General features: G+C 46.9%; 1 protein-coding gene across 8 annotated transcripts in view; it reads left to right on the forward strand.

The window, feature by feature from the left end:
- Positions 1-1,061: 1,061 nt before the first annotated feature.
- Positions 1,062-23,847, forward strand: part of dennd3 (DENN domain containing 3) — a 108,162-nt gene continuing 85,376 nt past the window's right edge. For 3 of the 8 annotated variants that reach the window (XR_004411781.1, XM_033019920.1, XM_033019925.1), the window contains exons 1-2: positions 1,062-1,469; positions 20,480-20,585. Coding sequence is in view for 7 of the 8 variants with exons in the window: in XM_033019920.1 (XP_032875811.1) it covers positions 20,502-20,585 (84 nt within the window). In the remaining variant the exon portion in view is untranslated. Of the gene's footprint in view, positions 1,470-18,862; positions 18,869-20,479; positions 20,586-23,847 lie in introns of all 8 variants that reach the window. The other 5 variants (XM_033019924.1, XM_033019923.1, XM_033019926.1 and 2 more) reach the window with 3 other exon arrangements.

Consider the following 23,847-nt stretch of genomic DNA (forward strand, 5'->3'; position numbering starts at 1 on the left):
CGGGCGACGCCTTGCCTGGGTCGCCGCGCTGGAGCTCTGGCGAGCTGGACCGCCGAGAGCAACATCTCCGGGCTGCGGGTCTGCGGAGCGGAGAGGCGGCAGTGCGGAGAGGCGGCACCGACTTTTTCATCGGGAGCCTGGGTGCTCCAAACCGGCGCGGCTTTGTCGGCTTCGGCAGCCGCGGGCTCCAACCAGGAAGCGGCCGTTCCAGGTGGCCCAGCTGCCGAAAGGACTCTCCCAACGCCGGGGCAAGACCACCCGGTGAGAACGGCCAGGGACATCGGGCCTCCGTAGAGGCAATTGCGGTGGCCTTAATAGGCCTGACTTTGGGGTGAACATGGGGTGGGGACTGGACATTGTGGGGGGATGATTTTTTTTTTTTTTTTGTCTAATTGTAGTCTTGTATGTCTGTGTCCAAGATGGCTGCCGTTAAGAGAGAGTGGACGCTGGCGCGCTTTGGCTGCCGCATCTCTCTCTTCACACTGTGTTTTTGATTTTCTGTTTTTGGATTGAATTCTGTTTTTAATTTGTGTCTCTGTGATGTCTTTATTACTTGTTATATTCCGATTATATGTTATTCCGATTACTATGTAAGGTGTCCTTGAGATGTCTGAAAGGCGCCCATTAAATAAAATGTATTATTATTATTATTACCACTAACGCTCATCTGCGATGCGTTACACTATCCATATGCCAGCCGATCAGCTGAATATCTGACGATCCTTTGACATCGTTTGTGACCATTTCCAGGTGTGTCTGCTTTACGGAATTATGTTGTATGTACACAGTCCACCTACCCGTGTGCGTTCCCGACGCCTCGGGCACCCAATAAAGAGCGGGGCCGCGCACCCCAACAAAGAGCGGGGCCGCGCACCCCAACAAAGAGCGGGGCCGCGCACGGCGGCGCCTCCGCCCGTTTAAATTGGCGCGCACGCGAACGCATGCGTCGAAGGTCAGGCCGGCCGCGGAGCGCCCTCTACGTCACGCTGCAGGACGTTGCAGCGCGCGCCCTCTCGTGAGCGCGCCCGTTGCACTGCGTGTGTTTGCGGGGCGCGAACCGGCTTTTCGTTTGCTTCTCCAGGAGGTGGCGAATCGGCACCGTGAACAGCTGAGCTGTTCTGGAAGGAAATGATGTTGGGAAGGGGGAAATAAGGGTGTTTTCGTGGGCTGATGGAAACTAAAATAAACAGCCGACATTCCCAGAATCCTTTGAACAAAAAGAAGTTGTCAGGTGATTTGCTGAGGAAACTTTCTTTTTGTTTTCTGTGAGACGCGGTGTATGTGAAGGGAGGCTACGGCCGTGCCAACTCACCTTCCCCATGCGTGGCGGAATTTGCGTGCCTGATCCCGGAGCTGGAGTGGAAGCGTTGCCATTCTTTACCCCCCCCTCACTACTGCCTGAAAAAAAGCACAGCCCTGTGCAAAATCCTTCGGATCCTGTGCACGGCGATCCACAGCCGTTAGACATCGTAAGTGTTTAATTCTATCTATTTGTCAATCTTCCATCCAAACTGCTGATGATCGCCCCTTGTTTTTTTTTTTTGGCGTGACGATGAGACCCTGTGCGGGGTGCAGCTTGTTTATTTGGTTTTAAACTCTGTTATCTTTAGACTTTAGATTTAGATTTCACTTGGCCTGAAGCATTTTCTTCGAGAAGGAAATGAACACAAGAAAATGACAGACGCAAGGAATTACTGATGTCGGAATCATGAAAAATGTAAAATCTCAGACTTTTGTAAACACATTACTTTTATATCTCTGAGGAAGTTTCATGTATTAAAATAGGATTGAGCTGCAATCTCCAAGAAATATGCTCTTCATTAAAGCAAATTAGGAAATTATGCTGTAGAACTTAATACTTGTTATTAGTAGCAATGTTACAATATTTTGAGATTTAAAAAATCTAGTCTGCAATTTATCCCATCAGATAAAGCATAAAAAGAAGTTTAATTTGACACCTAATTCACTTTCATATCTTCAGTATTAAAAAAGTTATGGCCATTTTCATACTCGGAAATTAGCATCTTGTTCCGTTTTGATTTTCCATTGACTTAACACAAAAGTTGTGATCAAGGACAGTGAAATGGCCATAACTTTATTAAAAAATAAGAGAACTGAAAGACATTTTCAGTTATTATAGATAGAAGCATTCTGAAACAAATATTAAACAATCTTACTTGGATGACCTGAAATTAAAGCATATAATTAGTTAGTTACCCAATTGTAGCTAATTCCAAAATTCAATTACTAGATCTAAACATCTATCCATTTCTTAAGAAAAGATTAACATTTTTAAATAGCCTAAGTGTCCAAAGAACATTCACACAAGAATTCACAATAAAACATGATTTTTAAATCTCATTGACAAATGGAAGGGATTTAGTGTTCAATTGCTGTAAATTAATGACCATTTAAATCAGCTTGCGAGTGGGTTTTTCTCGAACGTGATGGTTTGGAACGTTGCCATTGCGGTGGATTTGAAGCCCATATGCGGCATGAAAGATACTGCGGGATTGAATGGGCCCCCAAGTCACGTATTCGCAACTTAAAATTTTGAATAAAGGGATCTTAAGAAGCCCTTTTTAATGTAAAAATAAACAACCTACCTTGCCTTGTCCCCTACATAAGATCCGTCCCGTTGTCGGCGTTCGCGGCTTTAGAGGATGATTTTTAATCTACTATAACAATTAAACAACCCAATTTAGTTTTAAAATAGCTGCAGCGAACGAATTTCGCAGTGATTTTTCATCAGCAACTAAGTAGGCTGAACAACATTGATTTCAACAGCCTAGAGAAAACGGCGTTTTAAACCCGCCCCCCCCTCTCAAAGGCGCCAAAGTCGCGCACACGGGCAGCGGCAGAACTGCAGCGCCGCTGAAGGTAAGTTTTGCAACATACCTATTATTAGGAAGTGCTGTTTCATAACATTGGAGTCACTGTTTTTACGGCCACTGATTGCGCAGGGTTCCATTTGTTTAACGTCGAAAGCTAATTATTTCAGAAATCTCTTTCGTTCTCCATTACTCTCCCAACTTCTGTTCTCAGTCTCCGGCTGTGTTTCAAGGAAATTCAATACAAGCTCAAACAATAGCGCCATTTAATCCTTTCCTTTTTCCATCAGCCCTCTCTTTCACCTTGTTCTCACATCTCCCTTGTCATTTAATCTCCTCTGCCTTCCATCTGTCACATACATACTCCTTGGACAGTAAAGGCTGATAATAGTCCCAATATAAATTTCACTTGTTTACAATTCCATAGTTCAGTGAATACATTTCAGCAATTTCCTATTTTAATTGCTTTTCCAAAGTGTATGGCCTTCACAGACACATAAGCCAGATTGCCACAAAAGCAAACAGAAATTTGGGTTTTCTCCGGTGAAATTTATCTGGTTGTGACAAACCCAATAAGGAGGTAGCGTACAAAGCACTTGTCCGCCCACTGTTGGAATATTACCAGACAATATTGGACCCTCACCAGAAAAATAACATTGACACCCATGACAAGGTTCAGAGGCGTGCAGCCCGGTTTGTTAATAACGACTACCGAAGACAGTCAAGTGTCACCAATATGTAAAATCGCCTTAGCAGGGAGTCGCTGAGGTCAAGACGCACAAAAGCCCGCTTATGTACTTACTGTCTACAAGGAGACTCGTGGCATCATCCCCAGTAATATATCTCACCTCATTCAATCTATTACCCAGAAATCTACAAGACATTTCCAAGGCACTTTATTTATACTAGAATTAGAGCAAACAAAAATAGCTATCTATAGTCACTATATCCATGGATGATCCCAGAGTGAACATCGTTTCTGACACCACCAGGTGTGCACCAACCATGGCACTCTTCAAGTCACAGGTCGACAACTTGGACATGAGTCATCTCACCAAACTTGTCCACATAAAAATCTAAATAACCCTTTTGCAAGCGTAACCTGCACGAGATAGCCCATCTGTTGGCGGTTGTGCAGTAAAGAAGCAGAAGCAGAAATGATTTGTTCACCTGCATTATTTTTGCTTTCTTTTTAATTCTGTTTGTTTTCTAAAATGTAGGTAGTTTTGCTTTGCTAACCAAGATACATTCGCTTATGTTTGATTGTTAACGTTCATTTGCCTCTTCACCCGTCCACTTTACATTGTTTCTAACATCTTGTATTACCTTCTATTCTTATTACATTCCTATATTAGAAACATAGAAACATAGAAAGTAGGTGCGAGAGTAGACCACCAGGTCCGTCGAGCCCGCACCGCCATTCGCTCATGGCTGAACACTAAACAGACACACTTACCCACAAACAGTAGACACAAGACACAGAACACAAGACACTACCCTCCCCTTTATACCGCTATCACCCCTCTCCACCCCAAAAACCTCGTGATCTCCTGGGGGAGGCAAAAAAACCGGATAAAAACCCAGGTCCAATTCGGGAAAAAAATCCGGGAAATTCCTCTCCGACCCCAATCTAGGCGATCGACACTTGTCCAGGAGATCACTCAGGTCTTACTATACTAACCATACCTAGGTCCATATCCCTGCCCTCTCCCCGTAGCCCCTTATCCCCTTGGCAGCTAAAAAACCATCTATTTTAGTCTTAAATATATTTAAAGTTTCTGCTTCCACTGCTCCCTGGGGCAGTGAATTCCATAAATTAACCACCCTCTGGGTGAAGAAGTTCTTCCTCATCTCAGTTTTAAAAGAGCCCCCCCTTATTCTGCAACTATGTCCCCTAGTTCTAGTTTCCCCGATCATTGGGAACATCCTCGGTGCATCCACCCGATCAAGGCCCCTCACGATCTTATATGTTTCAATGAGATCGCCTCTCATTCTTCTAAACTCCAAAGAGTAGAGTTCCAGCCTACTTAACCTTTCCTCATATGTCAATCCCCTCATTGCAGGAATTAATCTTGTAAACCTTCGCTGCACTGCCTCCAGGGCTAGTACATCCTTTCTTAAGTATGGACCCCAGAACTGTACACAGTATTCCAAATGTGGTCTCACTAATACTGTGTACAGCTGCAGCAAGACCTCCGTGTTTTTATACTCAATCCCCCTAGCAATAAAGGCCAAAACTCCATTGGCCTTCCTGATTGCTTGCTGCACCTGCATACTAACTTTTAGTGATTCATGTACTAATACCCCTAGATCCCTTTGCGTTGCATTACAACGCAGCTCCTCCTCATTTAGAAAATAACTTGCCCTATCATTTTTTTTCCCAAAGTGAATGACTTCACATTTATTAGTATTAAACTTCATCTGCCAAGTTGTTGCCCACTCACCTAGCTTATCTATATCCTTTTGCAGACTCTTCCTATCCTCCTCATCCCCTACTTTTCCTCCCATTTTTGTATCGTCCGCAAATTTTGATATATTACACTTGATATATTATCATTATCCATCCAGCTTCAAATCATTAGCATGATAATGTTACTTATTCCATACTCCTTTACACTCATCATCTTGGATCATTTTCCTTTCTAGCTTCTTCTAAACTGCTGGAAGGTTTGAACACATGGTATCCAGGTAGACCTAACTAACTGGATAGAGAATTGGTTCATATTGGTGGGACGTAGAGAATGTTGGTGGAAGGTTGTTTTTAATGAGGCTGGTGATTTCGAGGTGGGCCTCAAGGGTAGGTGCTGGGACCCATTACTGCTTGTTGTCTATATCAACAAATAGGATGAGTGTACATGGCATGATAAGTAAGTTGCAGATTAAACTAAAATGGGTGATATCTAGACAGGGTGTCAAGTGGGCTGAAGAATGGCAAATAGAGTTTAATTCAGATGAGTGTGAGGTGTTGCACTTTGGGGAGTCATGGAAGTGCATATAGGAAATGGCAGATGGCATATAGGAAGGATGTCATCGAATTGGAAAGAGTGGAGAAGATTTCTGTTGCCATGACTAGAGGGTCTGCACTACAAGGGAGAGGTTGGGTAGGCTAGGACCATTCCTTGGAGTGCAGAACAGCAGAACAACTAGAGATGAACATACAGAGGTGTATAAAATCACAAGGGGAAAAGGGTAAAAGCACAGCAACTTTTTTCTATGCAGCAAAATCAAGAACTTGAGGGCATAGGTTTAAGGTGAGAGGAGAAAGGTTTAGTAGGAACCAAACCAAGTGGGAGCCGTTGGGGCCCCATTCCCCAACACAATATTTCACCACTCACACGTTCCCCCAACGCAACCCGTTTCCACCACTCACCCATTCCCCCAACGCAACCAGTTGACCCAACACAATATTCCACCACTCACCCATAGCCCCCAACTGCACAGGCACAGCTCATTACCCTCATCCCCAACACTCCCCCTCCTCTTCACCCTCCATCTTCTCTCCCCTCTCCACTCCCTCACCTCTTCCTCCCTCTCCTTTCCCCTACACTCCCTCCATCCCTCCATAATCCCTCTCATTGTGAGGTGGAAGCTGCTGTTTTTTTAATGTAAATTAAATACAATGTTATTGTGATGTAATTGTGGGGCACTGCTGATGGGCAGTTTATGTAAATTAGATGCCATTGTGGCATCATACCCTGCTACCTGCCACTGCAAGTTCAAGTGATTTTTCTCAAAGTGGGGTTTGAGAAAAGTAAAGTTTAAAATGTGAATATCTTTTAAATTATAACATCAATCTGAACGAAACTTGATTAAAAAAATACACCACAGGACAATTGTAAGTAGGGTGGTGCAAAAATTGTAGCGCTATCGTGTACCATTTTGGCGTAGTTCCGGGAGCACATGGGCACGCACGCAGACACACAGAATCACAAACAAGATGAGAGTTTTAGTAACATACTAGACCAAGTGGGATCCATTGGGTCCCGTCCTGTAAACGCGCGGTCGAGGGAGGGGGGCCTGCGGTGTCACATACACACTAACCACCTCCCACACCATGCCCCTTGATATTATAATATTATTCATTTGCTCCTTTTACCCCCATCTCTGCTCTATCCACTCACGCATAGCCCCCAACCTGCAGGTGCGTCAAGAAAGGGAGAGGGAGGGGGGTAGAGAGAGAGAGGGCAGAGAGCGGGGGCAGAGAGAGAGAGGGGGCTGAGAGAGAGAGGGGGCTGAGAGGGGGGGAGGAGCGAATGGGGAGAGAGGGGGAGGGGCAGAGAGAGAGGAAGAGGGCGGACTTGAACTCGGCGAGCGGGGTGGACGCTGAGTGGGTGGGACGGACAGTGAGCGGGCGTGGCGGCTGGCCGAGCGGGGCGGACGGCGAGTGGGCAGGGCGGCCGGTGAGTGGGTGGCAACCAAACGACTGCGAGTTGGGGGGTGACGTCACTCGCAGCGCGTGGAACAACAGCGCAGCAGGCCGCATGGAGCAGAGTCATTGTGATGACATCAGCGAGACCACGTTTATTTTCAAAGTTATTTCAGATTTATTTCATAAATATCTCGAGAAATAAAGCTCAAAATGTTCAGATAAGGTGATTTCGGACCAGGGGATAAATCTCTATCGGAATATGTGAAAATTTTACCGTTAGCACGTCGTTTTTTTGACAAGATGTGACAACACACAACAAAATAAATACACACTCACCCATAGCCCCCAACTGCGCAGGCATGGCTGACGGATTCCCGTTGTGACGCCAGAGATCCCCGTTGTGACGCAAGTCACGGCAACCCTCCTCAACTGCGTCTTGCCATCCCTCTACCTACCCTATCCTCCATTCCCCCTCATCGCCCAATGCCCCCCCCCCCCCCCCCCCCCCATCTCTTCACCCTCCCTCTTCTCTTCCCTCTCCTCCACTCCCTCCATCACCTCTCCCTCCCTCTTCTTTCCCCTATGAGAGGAAGCCAAGATGTGGTGTCAGATGGGCTGGGACTAGAGGGTGCAAACAAACGAAACAGAAGGTATTGGGGGTTAGGTGCAGGTTTGCTATCCAAGATAGGATGGTGTTGTTACCTTGGGGTTTGAAAATTAGAAGAGGAATTAAGGGTTCGCAGATGATTTGAATGAAAGTTGAGACCTGACAAAACTTCAAGGAGAGGGGGAAATGGGAGTTGCAATGACAGTTTGATGGTAGCTTTGTTTTACAGAATGTTTTGTTTCCTGCCCAGCTCCCATTGCTTTGCACTGAACGATAACAGTTTTGTTTGCTGCGCAAACCTTGCAGAAAAGAAAATGGTGAGACAGACTAGGAGGGATTCATTGGGCCCTTCCTGCTTGGAGAAATATTCAGGCAAAATCTGAAAATGAATACATTATATAAAAAATACAACATAAAATATACAACAACATTTTAATGTTTTTATCTTGGAGAAGTACAGAATAACGAAACACACACACACACAAGATCAGTTAACAATCACATTCATTAATATTACATATACATGATCAAAATAAAGGCACGCATTAAAAACAATGAAGTCTGAAGAAGGGTCTCGATCCGAAACGTCGCCGTTTTCCTTCGCTCCATAGATGCTTGCCGCCTCGCCCGCCGAGTTTCACCAGCATTTATGTCTACCTTAAAAACGATAGAATCGCCCGACGAGTCACATAGTGCGTTGCGTTGTTGCTTCCAGGGATCGCCACTAGGAGGCTTCTGTCATGATCCCCATAGTAATAGCAATTTAACAGTTTAACGCGCAGGGAGGTGGGCTTATACTCGCGAGGCAAAGTTGCTTGCCAAGTCGGGCAAAATGCCCCTGGTTCCCCGGCGGCACTTTGGGTGGCCAATGGCACCCGGGCAACCGCTAATTTTGAGTCCTGCTAAAGATTCAACTTGAGGTATGAAATAAACTCCTGGCCAGCTTCTTTGGTAAATATGAAAATATTTTGCAGCATGAGAATTCAATTATTGTGGAAACCTGAATATATTTTAAATACAGCAAATATTATTTCAAATCCTACAAAATACAGTGTGTCTTTTAAGGTGACATTTTTTTGTGCATATTCGGGTCTCTACCCAAAAGGTCACTCATTCCTTCTATCCAGAGATGCCGCCTGTCATGCTGAGTTACTCCAGCCTTTTGTGTCCAACTTTACTGTTTAAGAGTTATTTTGTAACTGGGGAAAAGGGTTTGAGTCACCACATTGTTCAGCTGCTTAGAGCAGTAGTATCTAAAAAGAACATTCCTTTTCATTAGAATTTTCAACTAAGACAGGCACAAGAGACTGCAGATGCTGGAATCTTGAGTAAAATACAAACTGCTGGAGCAACATTTGGAGAGAGTAATAGACAGACAATGTTTTGAGTTGAGACCCTTTTTCTAAAGATGTTCTTCCAGCAATTAACCTGGCATGAAGTAGCAAATTGCTTGGGTCCTGGGTTTTCCGTTTCCAGAATCAAAAATTATATTGAAATGATAAGGTATTTCTTATCCAAAGGCATTGTTCCTCTCAAAAAAAAAGAGGCCTTTTTCCTGTACCGATTCAATCATCAGTACTGCATGCAGCACATCCCACCTGATGATTCAGCTGTGCTTCAAGAACTTCTTGTTTTGCATCTTTAAGCATGAATTCTTATTATGAAAAAAGTGACGAAGATATTGGGAATTCCTGAATTTATCAACATTTATCTTGGGATAAAGTAATTTATGTAATGGATAAAAAGGACACAATGCTGGAGTAACTCAGCGGGTCAGGCAGCCTTCCTGGAGAACATGGATAGGCGATTTTTGGGGTCAGAATCCTTCTTCAGACTGTAGAAGACTAGTTGTCTAGCAGAAAGTGATGAATTAGAACATAAGAAGATATTGACAGAAGGATATTATTATGAACCTGTGTTGGGGAGAAATATTATTTGATGTTAGGGAGTTAATACTGGGACTTTGTTTCCACCTCAGGATCGGATCAACAGAGAATCGTGCTGATTGTCATGCTGGCAGTGCTCAATTGTTGGATCACGATTAAGCTGGTTTCTTGCACTGCTGCTGAAAATTAGATCTGTAGCCCTTACATAGACAGAAAACCTTTGCGATTTAGCAATGCAGCTCTGGCCTTTCCCTGGGAGTCCCTTGTTGAGTTTTATTTTGGAGGTTGATGGTGCGGTAATTATTGAAGAGGAAGTGAATTTGCTGATTTCACCATTGTTTGCACAATATACCAGCCAACAAGGATTTGGATGAATGGCAACATGGCCTGCCAAACTCACTTGGAAACTCAGCATGATAATATCCTAGTTAATAATGGAATATTTTATGTATTTTATTAAGTAAAGATTAATTTCACTTCTTTGGGTTTTGGGTTCTGAGTAAATGAAAGCTTTGAAATTTGGATTCTGTAGAAGGGCTGGGTAATCAGGAAATTGGAGGCCGGCATTCAAACTGCATCCAAGCTGCTTCCTGTTATGCCCAAGCAAAAGATATTGACAATGGTGAGAGGGGATGTACTTCCTGAGAAGGTTCTGTAATCAAGCCTAAAAAGAGGATAAGCTTTCTGAAACGTTGGAAGTTTCTGTATACAGAAACTTCTGTGGGCAATTGATAAGGATCCTTACATTGTTTAAGAAGGTACTGCAGACGATAGACCTTTGACTAACTTCCTGTTATTTGGGGGTTTTGTAACTAAAGTTTGTGATCAATATAACCATAGAATGAGAAGTATTGTATTAGTGACAAGCATGCTTTGAATGGGTAGAGCTGTGATTGGTATGTTAGACGTCATTGCTACAACTCTGTATAAACATGTGACTGTTTCCAAAATACTATAAAAAGATGCTGTATGTCTTCATTCAGTAGAGTGATGGCCTAGGAGGAGTTAAGTATCTGCTGTATGCTTGACTTTGTATCTCCTAGCACTCTCACTGGCTAAATGATCAGTAAAGCTTGTGTTGGTTTTACCTAACTTATTGTAAGTTGGCTATTTTAAGAAAATGAACCTTAACAAGCAGACTTGTCAAAACAACACCCTTTGCAACTGTGACTTACCAGTAAGTGGAGGTGGGATGTTGGGTTGAATGAATGAAAATTGTTGGTTGAATGAATGGGTTGGTTGATCCATTGTAATTTAACCCTGCCAGAGTAATGCCTGGAGCTTTGTGTGAAATATTCTTATTCCCACTTTATTTGGGGTATTTACAGAGATGAAAGAAGGGGTGGTATATTCTTCCAAGGTTTTGGAGTTAAGCTTTAAGTATATAAACAGTCAGTATTAAACATTTACACTATATGTATTGTCTTTCAGTTTCTTGTGGGGATGCATTTAGTTCCCAGTGTATAATCTCATAAAGGGAAAAATAGATATCTACTTTTTTTCTTTGAGGACTAGTGGATATGTATTAATTAGACCATAAGACATAGGAGCAGAATAAGGCATTCAGCCCATCGAGTCTATTGTGCATTTGATCAATTCTGATTTATTTTCCCCTCTCAACCCCATTCTCCTGTCTTCTCCCGTAACCTTTGCCACCTTTACTAATTTAAAACCTTTCAATCTCCGCTTGAAAAATACCCAATATCGGCCTCCACAGCCATCTTTGGTAATGAATTCCACAGATTCACCACCCTCTGACTAATTTGCCATTCCTCCTCATCTCCATTCTAAAAGTATGTCCTTTTATTCTGAGCCTGTGCCCTTTGGTTCTGAACTCTCCCATTACTGGAAACATTATTTTCATGTCCAGTCCATCTGGGACTTTCATTATCTGGTAGGTTACGTCGACTGCCGCACTGACCTCTCCACTAACGATGCCGAATAATCTCCGGAGTCCTCCATGATGCTGACCCAGCCCCAGGCTCTGTCGACTCGTGGCGTGTTGACCCCGACCTCAGCCGCGGGCTCCACCGACCCAGGCTTCGACAGCCAGGAGCTCCGTCAGCCTTGGGCTCCGACCAAGGCCACGGGCTTCGACCTAGGCCGCGGGCTTTGACCCGCGGGGGTCCGGCCTCAGCTACTCCACGGCCCCTCGGGAGGCATTCTTTGCCTCTCTCCCGACCTGTTCAAGTCTTTCTATAGACTCCCTGTCTCCTCAACACTACCTGACTCTCCACATATATTTACACTCTTTGCCTTCTGTCAGTCAGCCAATCTTTTATCCATTATAGCACCTTTTGGGCTCCTATCTTGTTAAGCAGCCTTGCGATTGGCACCACACCAGCAACCTTCTGAAAATCCATGTAAACAACATTCACTGACTCTCCTTTGTCTGTCCTGCTTGTTACTGCCTCAAAGAATACCAACAGATTTGTCAGGCAAGATTCCCCTCCCCCTTAACATACAGTGCCCTCCATAATGTTTGGGACAAAGACCCATCATATATTTATTTGCCTCTGTACTCCACAATTTGAGATTTGTAATAGAAAAAAATCACATATGGTTAAAGTGCACATTGTCAGATTTTATTAAAGGGTATTTTTATATATTTTGGTTTCACCATGTAAAAATTACAGCTGTGTTTATACATGGTCCCCCCATTTCAGGGCACCATAATGTTTGGGACACAGGGCTTCACAGGCGTTAGTAATGGCTCAGGTGTGTTTAAATGCCTCCTTAATGCAGGTATAAGAGAGCTCTCAGCACCTAGTCTTTCCTCCAGTCTTTTCATCACCTTTGGAAACTTTTATTGCTGTTTATCAACATGAGGACCAAAATTGTGCCAATGAAAGTCAAAGAAGCCATTATGAGACTGAGAAACAAGAATAAAACTGTTAAACTGTGTTATTTTGTCAATCTAAAGTCAACTTGACTCAAACGCTTGTAGCTGTTGAAATCGATTCTTTATTCAGCTGAGACGAGTCTCTGAACCTTCCAACACAGATGGGGCGGGTCCAGAGAATTTAGTAACTTTGATACAAACTCATGGCATTTATATAGGTATTAGACATTTCAGATACAGAGGGTATGACAAACTAGTAACCAATCATCGGAGTCCTTCTGGTGATTTACAACAGCAGTCACATGATCCCCCCTTCTCTGGCCACATTTTATAACCTTAGTTTGCCTGTGGTTTAACTGTTTAGAATTATTTTATTTCAACACAGCAAAACTACAATAGGCTCAATTATCAAAGACCACTCCTCAAAATATGATACACACATATAATACAATGATCACACCAGTCATACAAACAAACACATTTTCCATACCAAGAAGAAATATATTTCTATAAATCTAAACAAAGTCTAATGTTTACAGTCCTACTAAGATACAATACATTTCATAAATGGTTTCACTACAATTTTACACAGTTTAAAATACCATTACCTATGTATTAAAAACATTAATTATATGAGTTCGCCGAACTCCCAACTATAAAGCATACATGGGTCGTAAATCTGTCAACTTAATTGATAAGTGTTTTGTGCCAGGATACAGCTTCATTCTACATTACAGCCTCCCTTTCCTGCTATCTCTGGGAGATGGATTTTCAATCTCTGCAAGGTATTTTACAAATATTATAGAACACAGGGTAAATTTACTTCAGACCATTACCTCAAAAGTACAGCTTCTCGATCCCTTATCTCAACCTCATTATAATTTAACATAACCAAAGCTAACCACAGAGTCCATTATCCCTCAGCCTTGAATTCTGTAAGAGACCGTATTCAGCTATCCATTCTTCAACACAAAATCATATCAAATACAATTTCCTCCAGCGTTATAATTGCCTCTAAGCTATGCAGGTTCAGATTAGCGTTTCTATGTTTTGATTCATCTGTTCGCTGTATGTGTTTCTTTGTACCTTTTTTCTTTAGGATACATGTGTTTCTGAAAGCCTTAAGCTTTTCTCTTGCAAATTACCTAGCTTATATAAAAGTCACTATCTGAGCGGTTCTATTATATAATATTTCCTCAAAACTGTTAGAGACATCAGCCAAACCTTAGGCTTACCAACATCAACTGTTTGGAACATCATTAAGAAGAAAGAGCACTGGTGAGCTTACTAATCGTAAAGGGACTAGCAGGCCAAGGAAGAGCTCCACAGCTGATGACAGAAGAATTCTCTCTATAATAAAGAAAAATCACCAAATACCTGTCCGACAGATCAGAAACACTCTTCAGGAGTCGGGTGTGGATTTGTCAATGACCACTGTCCGCAGAAGACTTCATGAACAGAAATACAGAGGTGACACTGCAAGATGCAAACCACTGGTTAGCCGCAAAAATAAGATGGCCAGGTTACAGTTTGCCAAGCATTACTTCAATTCAATTCAATTCAATTCAATTCAATTTATTGTCATTTGGACCCCTTGAGGTCCAAACGAAATGCCGTTTCTGCAGCCATACATTACAAACAAATAGACCCAAGACACAACATATTTTACATAAACATCCATCACATTGCTGTGATGGAAGGCCAAAAATACTTTTCTCTCCACTGCACTCTCCCCCCCCCCCATGTCAAAGTCAAAGCCCCCGGTTGGCGATGGCGAATTGTCCCGTGGCCATTAAAACCACGCCGGGTGATGCAGGGTCGCACACCGGGTCTTGGTGTTAGAGCCCCCGGCGCACGCTCGCAGAGTCCCGCGGCCATTCCAAGCCGCGCGGGGCGGTGATGTAGGCCCCGCTCCAGGTGCTCTTCAACCCCGCAACTCGGGCGGGAGAAGTCGCCGCTGCGGAAGCCCCGAAAAGCGGTCTCCCTCCAGGGACCCGCGGGCTCCCGGTGCCGTCCGCCAAACCCGCAGTTGCAGCCTCCGAATCTCCGGGGGTCGGGTCGCAGCAGCGTCCACCACAGCTCCACCCGCTCCGGACTCGGCCAGCTCCGCGACGGTGAGGTGAGTAGTCAGCACCAGAGCCCCCGGTTTTCCTGTTGGAGGCCGCTCCTCGTTGCAGCCCCAACGACAACGGAGACCCGACAAAGAAAAGGTCGGGTCTCCCGTGCAGGGAGAGATTTAAAAGTTACCCCCAACCCCCCCACACCACCCCCACCCCCCCACACACATACCCCAACAAAAATAACAAAAACTACATTAAAACATAGACATAAAATAATAAAAACGCAGACGGACTGCAGAGGCCGCTGCAGACGAGAGTCGCGCCGCCTACCGGAGCAACCACAGTTCTGCTTAAAGGAGCAACCACATCTTGGAATACACCACCTCCATCCGCTACATCAAGGGGAAAGAGAACCGGGTGGCCGACGCGTTGTCCCACCCCGCAGTCTACGCCGTTTCGAGGTACGGCCCGGAATTGACTATTTAGCCCTGGCGTAGGCTCAGCTCATGGACAGTTCTACTTAAAGGAGCAACCACAGTTCTGGAAAAAGGTTTTGTGGACAGATGAGGAAGAATAACTTATATCAGAGTGATGGCAAGAGCAAAATATGGATGAGAGAAGGAACTGCCCAAGATCCACAGCATACCACCTCATCTGTGAAACACGGTGGTGGAGGTGTTATGACCTGGGCATGTATGGCTGCTGAAGGTTCACTTATCTTCATTGATTATACAACTGCTGATAGTAGTAGCATAATGAATTCTGAAGTGTATAGACACATCGAATTTGCTCAAGTTCAAACAAATGCCTCAAAACTCATTGGCCAGCAGTTCATTCTACAGCAGGACAAATGATCCCAAACATACCGCTAAAGCAGCAAAGGGGTTTTTCAACGCTAAAAAATGGTCAATTCTTAAGTGGCCAAGTCAATCACCTGATCTGAATCCAATTGAGCATGCCTTTTATATGCTGAAGAGAAAACTGAAGGGGACTATCCCCCAAAACAAGCATAAGCTAAAGATGGCTGCAATACAGGTCTGGCAGAGCATCACCAGAGAAACACCCAGCAACTGGTGATGTCCATGAATCGCAGACTTCAAGCAGTCGTTGCATGCAAAGGATATGCAACAAAATACTAAAAATGATTACTTTCATTTACATGACATTGCTGTGTCCCAAACATTATGGTGCCCAGAAATGGGGGGACTTTGTATAAACACTGCTGTAATTTCTACGTGGTGAAACCAAAATGTATAAAAATGGCATTTATTAAAATCTGACAATGTGCACTTTAACCACATTGTGGCGGCTCCCAAGGGTCGGGCCATCTCCACTATCAAAACCCCTTGGCACGGGAATGGATGAGTCCGGAAGCGGCCCTTAGCTATAGGGGCAGGGGTTTAGTTGCCATCTTTCTCTTGCAGACTCGTCTGGTCAGGAGAAGGACAGCGATTTAAAATACCTCCCAAAACACCTAGCTCCTCGCCATCTTTTTGGGATTATCGTCGTGCTACATTGGTGACCCCTGATGCTCCATTATTGTCAAGATGGAGGCAGAAGACAGAACCGCCCGTCCATCCACCTCACAGGCCGACCGGGCCATGTCTCTCGACGCGGTCTCTGTGAAATTACCTACCTTCTGGACCACCCGACCTCACATCTGGTTTCAGCAGGCGGAGGCCCAATACCAGCTGCGGGGCGTTACATGACACCCGTAGATGACACCCACTACTACTGCCTGGTGCGGGCCCTCGACCAGGACACGGCCGGAGAGGTCACAGAGTTCCTCGCAAGCCCCCCCCTGATACATACCTCGGCCTTAAGGAGCTCCTGCTCCAGGTTTATGGCCTCAGCAGGATGGAACGTGCTGCCAGGCTCCTTCATATGGAGGGCCTAGGCGACTGGCGGCCATCCAGCCTCCTAAACAAGATGGTCACGCTCCTGGATGGGCACACGCCGTGCTTAATGTTTGAGTACACCTACCTGCATTTGCTGCCGGCCTACATCCATCTGCAGCTTACTGACGCCTCCTTCGCCGACATCAGGGCCCTTGGCAGGCGCGCCAGCACGCTGTGAACGGCGCGCCCGGATGACGTCACTCCGGCAGCGCCCGATTTCCTCCGGTGGGGCGGGGGAGCTGTGGAAGGAGTGACAGCTGCATCCCGGAGGCCTGTACGATCACGCCCCCCCCCCCCCCCCCCCCCCCCGGCCGTGGCGGGTACTACACCTGCTGTCCAGCACCAGTATGCTCCAAGCACCACTAGCGCTGGGATGCTTTAGCACGGCAATGCCATCACCCTTGCGCATTCCCGGGAAATTCCGGGGCGGCTGCCAATAGTCCCCGTGGCGGTTGGCCAGAGTCACTGCCTCTTCGCCTGGGATCGGCGCTCTGGGAGTCGTTTCCTTGTGGATACTGGGGCAGAGCTGAGCGTCCTGCCCCCTTCGCTGGCAGACTTTCTTTCCCGTAAGCGGGGGCCCGTCCTCACCGCGGCGAATGGCAGTCCCATCCGCACGTATTGGGTTTGCAAGGTCCCGATCATGTTTGGTTCCTGTCATTTCTCGTGGAGGTTTACCATCGCTGATGTCTCCCAGCCATTGCGTGGTGCCGACTTCTTCCGGGCTCACACCCTGCTGGTGGACGTCAGGCATCAGCGCTTGGTCCACGCCACCACGATGGAGCCGATCATACTGCGTTTGGATGAGCTGGTTGGACGCCCCCTGTCGTCCGTGGATTCTTGCTTTGCTCGGGTCTTGGCCGTGTTCCCGGACATCCTGACCCCACAGTTCCGGTCATCGACCCCTAGGCACGGGGTGGTTCATTTCATACCCTCTATACTACTGGCCCACCTCTCTATGAACGAGCATGCCGACTGCTGGAGTTCCGCACGATGGAGTCCTGCACGATGGAGTCCTTGGGGATTGTCCGCCTTTTGAACAGCCCATGGGCGTCCCCACTCCACATGGTCCCTAAGGCAAGCGGGGGCTGGCGACCTTACGGGGATTATCGGCGGCTGAATGCTGCTACCACCGCAATGCTGATACCCCGAACCCCCCATCCAGGACTTCAACGCCCTTTTGGCCGGGGCTACTATTTTCTTCAAAGTGTATTTGGTACAGGGTTATAACCAGATCCTGGTCCACCCGGAGGATGTGTCTAAGACGGCAATCATCACGCCGTTCGGGCTGTACGAATTTGTGCAGATGTCGTTCGGCCTTAAGAACGCCGCGCAGGCATTCCAACGGTTGATGGACGGGGTGTATCGCGGCCTCGAGTTTGATTTTGTCTGCCTCGACGACATCCTGGTGGCCAGCCGCTCGCGACGGGAGCACTGTGCCCACCTCCGGCAGCTCTGTCAGTGGCTCAGTGAGCATGGTTTGGCTGTCAACCTCGCCAAGTGGCACTTTGGGGTGACCACCATCGACTTCCTCGGCCACCGCGTGACTTCTCAAGGCGCGGTTCCCCTGCCGGACAGGGTCGACGCCATCCGTCGGTTTCCCCGTCCATACACCGTGCGCGGCCTGCAGGAGCTCGTCGGGATGGTGGCTTTTTATCACCGTTTTGTGCCATCCGCGGCCCACATCATGTGGCTGCTATATCAACTTCTGGCGGGTAGGCGTAAGGACGTTGAGTGGACCGACGAGGCGGTGGCGGCATTTGAAGGCGCGAAGGATGCCCTTGCTCGGGCCGGACATCCCGGAGAATTCCTAGAAGATGCCCCGACTGCCCTTACGGTGGACGCCTTGGGGTCGGCGGTTGGTGCCATGCTGGAACAACTGACGGACGGGGTTGGCGCCCCCTGGCCTTTTTCAGCCGGCACCTCAACAACGCCCAGACAAAGTACAGTGCTTTCGACCGCGAGCTCCTGACTCTGTACTTGGCGGTCCGCCACTTCCGTTACTTCTTGGAGGGCCGCCCATTCACCGCTTACACAGACCACAAGCCGCTCACATTTGCCCTGGCAAAGGTTTCCGACCCCTGGTCCGCAAGTCAGCAGCGGCAGTTGGCGTACATCTTGGAATACACCACCTCCATCCGCTACATCAAGGGGAAAGAGAACCGGGTGGCCGACGCGTTGTCCCACCCCGCAGTCTACGCCGTTTCGAGGTAGCGCCCGGAATTGACTATTTAGCCCTGGCGTAGGCTCAGCTCATGGACGGTGAGATGCCCGCCTACCGGACTGCCATCTCCGGCCTTCGCCTTGAGGATGTCCCTCTCAGCCATGGAGGAGCAACGATCCTGTGCGATGTTTCGTCCGGTCAGCCGTGCCCCATCGTCCCTGGCGCCGGAGGGTTTTCAACATGATCCACGGGCTGGCTCACCCATCCATCCGGGCGACGATGGCACTTGTGGCTGCTCGGTTCATGTGGCACGGCCTGCGCAACCAGGTTGGCCACTGGGCCCGGACCTGCATTCCTTTCCAGACGGCGAAAATCCAGCGTCATGTCCGGGCGCCCATCCAGGAGTTTGGTCTACCACACCGACGTTTCGACCATCTCCACGTGGACATTGTGGGGCCTCTCCCATCATCCCGGGGCATCACCCACCTCCTCACGATGGTGGACCGCTTCACGCGATGGCCGGAGGCCATATCACTGGCCGATAACTCAATGGCTACATGCGCTCGTGCGTTGTCCGCGCATTGGATTGCTCGCTTTGGGGTGCTGGCGGACATCTCCTCGGACCGGGGGCCACTGTTCACTTCTGAGCTGTGGTCGGCCATGGCTCAATTGTTGGGTGTGCGGCTGCACCACACCACGGCTTATCACCCGCAGGCAAATGGCCTGGTGGAGAGGTTCCACCAGCAGCTCAAGGCAGCGCTGAAGGCGCGACTCTTCGGCTCGGACTGGATGGACGAACTGCCATAGGTCTTGCTGGGCATGGGGGGCGGGCCGGAAGCCATGCCGATTGACCGCTTGAAGGACAGCACATTTGGACATTGACCAGCCGGTGCTGGTTGCCCAGCCTCGGCCGCGAGGTCGCCCCCCTTCGCGACTCCCTCCGCCTGTCACTCCACCTGTCCTTCCGCCTGTCCCTCGACCTGTGCCTCCGCCAGCCCCTTGGTTGTACGCCCACCAGTGCGTTTCGTGCCTCTGGTTCTGGGGGGGGGGGGGGGTCCTGTGGCGGCTCTCAAGGGTCGGGCCATCTCCACTATCAAACCCCTCGGCACGGGAATGGATGAGTCTGGAGGCAGCCCTTAGCTAGAGGGATATAGGGCAGGGGTTTAGGTGCCATCTTTCTCTTGCAGACTCGTCTGGTCAGGAGAAGGACAGCGATTAAAAATACCTCCCAAAACACCTGGCTCCTCGCCTTCTTTTCGGGATTATCATCACGCTACAACATGTGATTTTTTTTCTATTACAAATCTCAAATTGTGGAGCACAGAGGCAAATAAATAAATGATGGGTCTATGTCCCATACATTATGGATGGCACTGTAACCATGCTAACTTTGGCCTATTTTATCACCTTCTTCCAAGTGCCCGGAAACCTGATCCTTAATAATTGACTCTAAAACTTTACCAATCACAGAAATTAGATTAATTGGCCTATAATTTCCTTTCTTTTTCCTCTAAATCAGTGAAGTTCATGTTTTGTATCTATACCATTGGACATTTAATCTTAGGGATCACTATACCATGTGGCTGCATGACTTGGTCTTTTTAAATTTTGACAGTTTCATTTTTAGTTGCTATCAGAGTTGGTAACTTCTCGTTTGATTCTTATTTTGGGCACCGCCAGGGAATGCAGCATTTATTGCTGATCTCTAAATTCTGGCTTTTTGTATATTTAACATAATTTGTTTGCAACTTGGTGAAGATTTTGATTAATGTAAATCACCGTTGGTTTTTAATTTTATTTTCTTTCTTTCCTGTATAACTCATAGAACCACGGAAGAAAAGCCAGTTATGGCTGAAGTTCTGCCTCATGGAATATTGGACATTTGTGTAGTTGTGGGAGCATCACATGAAAAACTGAAGGAAATTTGCCAGGCAAGTTATTTTTTCATTTGAAAATTGTTTCTGATGATAATGATTAAACAGTGGTGTGTAACTTATTCCTGGTCAATGAGGATCATATTTTCACTCTTATGTTGGAGGTGCCTGACAGCATGAGGATGGCTTTCCTGTATATTTTTTTACAATGCTTCTGATAGTTGCTCATTATAATTGTGTTCAATGATCAAGATTTATAACACAATTTTGAATTGTACTTTCCCTATATCCCTCTATTAGTTTAAAATCAATATTTCTTTAATAGCAATTCAAATTGTTTGAAAGCTCAATTCATAGGATAATTAAGTTGTTATTTTGTTAGTAAAGTTATTTTTGATAGTCTGCATTTGTTGTAGCAAATGCTACAGCAGCCAATTATTCATTCTGTGCACTCAGAGCAACAAAACCCAGGACAGTAAACCCCCCTAATAACAGCCCATGGGGGGGGGGGGGGGGGGGGTAAAGAAATTATGTCCGTTATTGCCGAATGTCTGCTATAATTGTAATTGTGCAAGGTATTATTATTGTATGTAGTTGAAACAAAGAACTGCAGATGATGGTTAATACACAAAAGGAGACAAACTGCTGGAGTAACTCAGCGGGTCAGTTAGCATCTCTGGAGAACATGGATAGGTGACATCGGGACCCTTCTTCGAACTGATACTGTCTGCTGAGTTACTCCAGCACTTTGTTTCACCTTAAAACTAGGCGCTGATGCCGTTGTCCCTACCAAATAGCCCTTCTTTACCGGTTCATGCGGCTATTGTTGCGTCTCACATTGTAGCCCCTGGCCGCTACCAATGACGTGACGTGTTCGGTCACTGTGGGGCTCCGTCCCCTCTCACCAGCTGCCGTTTGTTCCTTCACTTTGTCCGCTCCAATGCTATTGCTACCTCCTCCTTTCCCCGTGGCTTTGTCCACTTCACTGCCGCCTCCTCCTTCTCCACTGCAATCGCCAACATCTTCCAATGTGGGGTATGTCGGTGACTCTGGGGGAGAGGATGAAGGAGGTGGCAATGGAGGGGGGGGTGGGTGGGGAGGGGGAGGGGGGGGGTGGTGGGAAGAGAAAGAGAGAGGCCGAGTGGACAAAGCGGCCAACAGGAAGAAGCAGCAGCAGGTGAGAGGGAAGAGAGCCCCACGGTGACTGAGCACGTCCTGTCGGTAGCAACGGACCGAAGAAAGCATTGTCCCCTGGGGCTACAATGTAAGCTGCAACAACGGCCATGTCAACCAGACCGAGCAGTGGGTGAAGAAGGGCTTGTTTGTGCACCTTGCAACATGTGGATGGCGTTGGAAGCCGGGACAGTAAGTGGAATGGAGGCAGTGCGAGCTGGGGGTGGCGTCGGTAGATGCTTCCACATCGCCATGATCAGATTGAATGGCGGTGCAGGCTCGAAGGGCCGAATGGCCTACTCCTGCACCTATTTTCTATGTTTCTATAACTAAAATCTGTTATAAAGAGGTCCATTAAAATTAGGATTTACTGTACTTTTTAAAAAAAAAGGGTTTTTTAACACCTGACCAAGGTGGCTGCACATTGTAGTCAGAAATCCTACACGTTGATTGATATCAGAGTTGTAGCTGTGAGTAGCTTTTCCTTAAGAACATTGAAAGTTTTCTCACATTCCTTTGCACATAGTCTATAAAATCTGGCTATACCTGCCTAAACCTCGAAAGACTCAAGGCAATAATATGTAATATGTAAGATCCAGAAATAATCTTAAAGATGAAACACCCTTGGGTATCGGTAACTCCTGTACTATCTCTTTCCATGCTCCTTGGTCTTAACATGAGCGCCTAATACCGTGTAGGAAGGACCTGCAGATGCTGGTTTAAACCGAAGATAAACACAGTGTTGGAGTAACTTTGTTGCAGCATCTCTGGAGGGAAGGAATGGGTGATGTTCTTCAGACTGGGATACATTCAGACAATATTCATACCACTGGGTTGTAAGCTGCCCAAGTGAAATATGGGATGCTGTTCCTCCACTTTGCGTTTAGCCTCACTCTGGAAATGAAGGAGGCCTACGACAGAAAGGTGGGAATGGGAAGAGGAATCAAAATGTTTGGCAACCAGGAGATCAGGCCCAGGCAGACTAAGCAAAGGTGTTCAGCGAAAAGATTGCCCAGTCTACATTTGGACTCAACGAGGTTCACATCTTGAACAACACATACAGTAGATGAGGTTGGAGGAGGTGCAAGTGAACCTCTGCCTAACCTGAAAGGACTGTCAGGGTCCCTCGACAGGTGGGACCGGTGTCGCATCTCCTGAGGTTGCAGGGAAAGGTACCTGTGGAGGGGGTGGTTTGGGTGGGAAGGGATGTTAACCAGAGAGTTGCGGAGGGAACGGACTCTGCGGAAGGTGGAGATCGGAAGATGTGACTATTGTTGGGATCCTGTTGGAGGTGGTGAAAATTTAGGAGGATTATGTGTTGTATGCAACGACTGATGGGATGAAAGGTAAGGACTAGGGGGACTCTGTCTGTGTTGCGACTAGGGGGAGGGGGAACAAGAGTGGAACTGTGGGGTACTGAGGAGACACGTGTGAGGGCCTCATCTATTATGGAAGAGGGGATCTCCTGTTCTGTAAAGAATGAGGACACCTCGGATGTACTGCTATGGAACACCTCATCTTGGGCGCAGATGAGGCGTAGACGGAAGTATTTTCCGAGTTGGGGATAAAGTCTTTGCAGGAGGCAGGATGGGAAGAAGTGTAGTTGAGATAGTTATGGGAGTCAGTGGGTTTGTAATAGACGTCAGTCGATAGGCTATCTTCTGTGATGTAGACAGTGAGATCAAGAAAGGGGAGGGAGGTGTTGGAGATGGTTCAAGTGAATTTGAGTCCAGGATGGAGATTGGTGGTAAAGTTAATGAAGTACATTTGTTCTGCATAGGTGCAGAAGGTGGCACCGATAGAGTTTGGGGATAGGGCCAGTGTACGCCTGGAACAGGGATTGTTCAATGTACCCTACAAAGAGGCAGGCATAGCTGGGGCCCATGCGAGTGCCCATAGCTATGTCTTTGATTTGGAGGAAGTGGGAGGAGTCAAAGGAGATGTTGTTACGGGTGAGGACCAGCTCCTCTAGGCGGAGGAGCGTATTAGTAGAGGGAAATTGGCTGGTTTTGCGGTCGAGATAGAAACGGTGGGCTTTAAGGCCTTCCTGGTATGGGATGGAGGTGTAGAGTGACTGAACGTCGATAGTAAAGTTGAGGGAGTGGGGTCTCGGAAATAGGAAGTCATTAAAGAGATGAAGAATATG

Source organism: Amblyraja radiata, chromosome 4 (assembly GCF_010909765.2).
Source record: "Amblyraja radiata isolate CabotCenter1 chromosome 4, sAmbRad1.1.pri, whole genome shotgun sequence".
NCBI classification, from domain to species: domain Eukaryota; kingdom Metazoa; phylum Chordata; class Chondrichthyes; order Rajiformes; family Rajidae; genus Amblyraja; species Amblyraja radiata.